The sequence below is a fragment of the Ichthyophthirius multifiliis genome, assembly GCF_000220395.1.
Source record: "Ichthyophthirius multifiliis unplaced genomic scaffold scaff_1120509250401, whole genome shotgun sequence".
Lineage (NCBI taxonomy): Eukaryota > Ciliophora > Oligohymenophorea > Hymenostomatida > Ichthyophthirius > Ichthyophthirius multifiliis.
In genome coordinates, this window is record NW_004086776.1 from 45,583 (window position 1) to 47,944 (window position 2,362).

A 2,362-nucleotide genomic window follows, 5' to 3' on the forward strand; every position below is an offset into this window, starting at 1 on the left:
AAAATTACTAAATAAAAAAATAAATATAATAATAAATAATATATTAAATTTTATATATATATATTTTCTTTATTTAAAATTATATCTATTATTATGTATTTTATTCATTTTTTAAACTATGGACTGTTTTTAGCCTATATTTTTGCCCTAACTAAATTTTCTCCTTAACCTTAATCTCCTTATCTAGCAACTCTAATATCTTCAGGAGATTTTTCACCTTTATCAACATTCAATTTCTAGAAAAAAATAAAAAATAAATAAAAATAAAATATATATATACATCAAATCTTTTGTTTAAATCTTCAATATCTGAAACTAAATATTTCACGGATTTCCAAATTTAGGAATTTTCTCCTGCTTTATGCATTTGTTATTATCTTTCAATCAAATAAAATTATTAGGGCCCTAAAATACTACCAGGTCTAGCAATTCTTATGTAACCAATAAAATCGGATGCTTGGAAGTGGTAATGCTTCATTGCATACATAGCAATTAAACTGCCAGTTCTACCTAATCCTGCTTTACAATGGACTGCGATTTTTCCCTTTTCTTTTTCACATACGTCGATAAAGGTTTCTAATATATCATCTGGAGGACATGAACCGTCAATGAAATACAAATCTAAATGTTTTATTCCATGTTTTCTAAAACGATCAGCTTCATAAGATTTTGTATTTAATCTTATTACTAATGTTACACCTAAATTTTTGAATATTGGTACATAATCTTCAGGTGTAAATGTTCTATACTATATATATATATATATATATATATATATATATATATATATATATATTTATATATATTTTTTTATTTTATTTATATATTTTCTTATTTACACCATCTGCATCCCTTTATGTTGCTGAAGGACCAGAAAAGGCAATGAATTTTTCAGGTATAATTATATTTAAGTCTCCGTTTTCTACTCTAGAGTAAAATTCATAGTCTCTTAATTTAAAATTACGAACATCAAACCATTTTAATTTTATAGCATATTCTAAACCTCTTAAACAATCTAAAATCTTATATATATATTTATGTTTATATAAAATAAAACTATTTTTTATTTACAGAACATTTATATGTGCATTATCCATAACTTGCATCTCTATAATCAGTAAATGGTGGTTGTATTTTTTTGAAAGGCTCCCATGCCTGATTCGCGCTTCTTCCTAATATAATTACCTTTTATTTATTATTATTATGTAATTATTTAAGTATATAAATTTAAAAAAATTAATATTTAAAATAGCTTTAAAATATTTTTATTGGTTTTTTAAATAAATTATATTAATAAAAAGCATATTTTATGTATATATATTAATCTAATATATGGTTATTTGTAATATATTTTTAAAATAGACTATTATTTTTAGATATTAGATTATATAAATATTTTAATTTTTTTTTTTTTTTTTTATAATTTTTTACTTAATAAGCTCCCATTAAATATGCTGCATTTGTTCTTTTACTAGAATCAAGTCCCGTATAATGATATATTAAATTTTTCGAAAAATCTGGATCCTATAATAAATGCTCTAATTCAGTCACAAATCTATATGTGTTTCCTAAACTATGAGGTCCAAAATCAGCGAAAAAAGGTTCATATTCTAAATCCTATTTTTTATTGAGAATCATTATATTAGTTATGTCTTTTGTATGTTTTTTTTATTTTTACAGTATCTATATTAAAGAAAAATGCATTAGGTTGGTTTTTTGGTGGTTCTTTTCCTGAAATCCAATAAAGTCTATCTTTATTTTTATATTAAATAAATAATAAAAATAAGTAATTTGGGTTTATTTTAAAAATTTTTTAAAGAATAATAATGGATTTATAAATTTTTTTAAAAAATTTAAATTTGCAAAAATTTTATTAAGAGGAAAAAATGTATTTTATAGTTCGAAAAAAAAAAAAAAAAAATCGATTTTTGTTTGAACATAATAGTTTTTTTTTATCATTTTTATTTTAGTTAAAGAATGTTTAAAAAGTACCTTTTGTAATTTCAACTGCGTCTAATTTCGAGTTCATTTGCTTTACTTTTGAATTAATGTTTTATTTATTTTATTTTATTTTATTTATTTTTTTGAAATAATTTGTAAATTATTGTTTATTTTTTTATTTTTTATTTTTTAATTGAATATTAGAAATATTAATAAGTTTTTTTTTTTTTTTTTTTTTTTTTTTTTTTTTTTAAATAAAAAATAAATTGCAAATTTTATTTATAAACATAAACAAATAAATAAAAATAAATCATGAGAAATAAATAAAAAAAAGAATAATAGAAAAAAATATAAAAATAAAAAAAAAATATTAAAAAAAAAATAGATTAATATAAAATAAATAAAATCTATACAATCAAAA

General features: G+C 19.1%; 1 protein-coding gene across 1 annotated transcript, besides 10 other annotated features; it reads right to left on the minus strand. All coding sequences in view use genetic code 6, as the record gives it.

Annotated features, from left to right (window-relative positions):
* Nucleotides 1-104: 104 nt before the first annotated feature.
* IMG5_071670 (hypothetical protein) lies at nucleotides 105-2,029 on the minus strand (the record flags this gene model as incomplete). Its single annotated transcript, XM_004036692.1, has 6 exons — nucleotides 105-236; nucleotides 281-748; nucleotides 840-1,022; nucleotides 1,072-1,185; nucleotides 1,432-1,617; nucleotides 1,679-2,029. The coding sequence occupies 6 exons, from the start codon at nucleotides 2,027-2,029 to the stop codon at nucleotides 105-107; spliced, it is 1,434 nt and encodes a 477-aa protein (XP_004036740.1).
* Nucleotides 745-806: a microsatellite.
* Nucleotides 798-837: a microsatellite.
* A 22-nt stretch (nucleotides 2,030-2,051) lies between the features above and the next one.
* Nucleotides 2,052-2,083: a microsatellite.
* An 18-nt stretch (nucleotides 2,084-2,101) lies between these two features.
* Nucleotides 2,102-2,137: a microsatellite.
* Nucleotides 2,138-2,158: 21 nt separating this feature from the next.
* Nucleotides 2,159-2,193: a microsatellite.
* Nucleotides 2,194-2,234: 41 nt separating this feature from the next.
* Nucleotides 2,235-2,325: a microsatellite.
* Nucleotides 2,263-2,325: a microsatellite.
* Nucleotides 2,267-2,309: a microsatellite.
* Nucleotides 2,284-2,323: a microsatellite.
* Nucleotides 2,299-2,325: a microsatellite.
* Nucleotides 2,326-2,362: the final 37 nt, after the last annotated feature.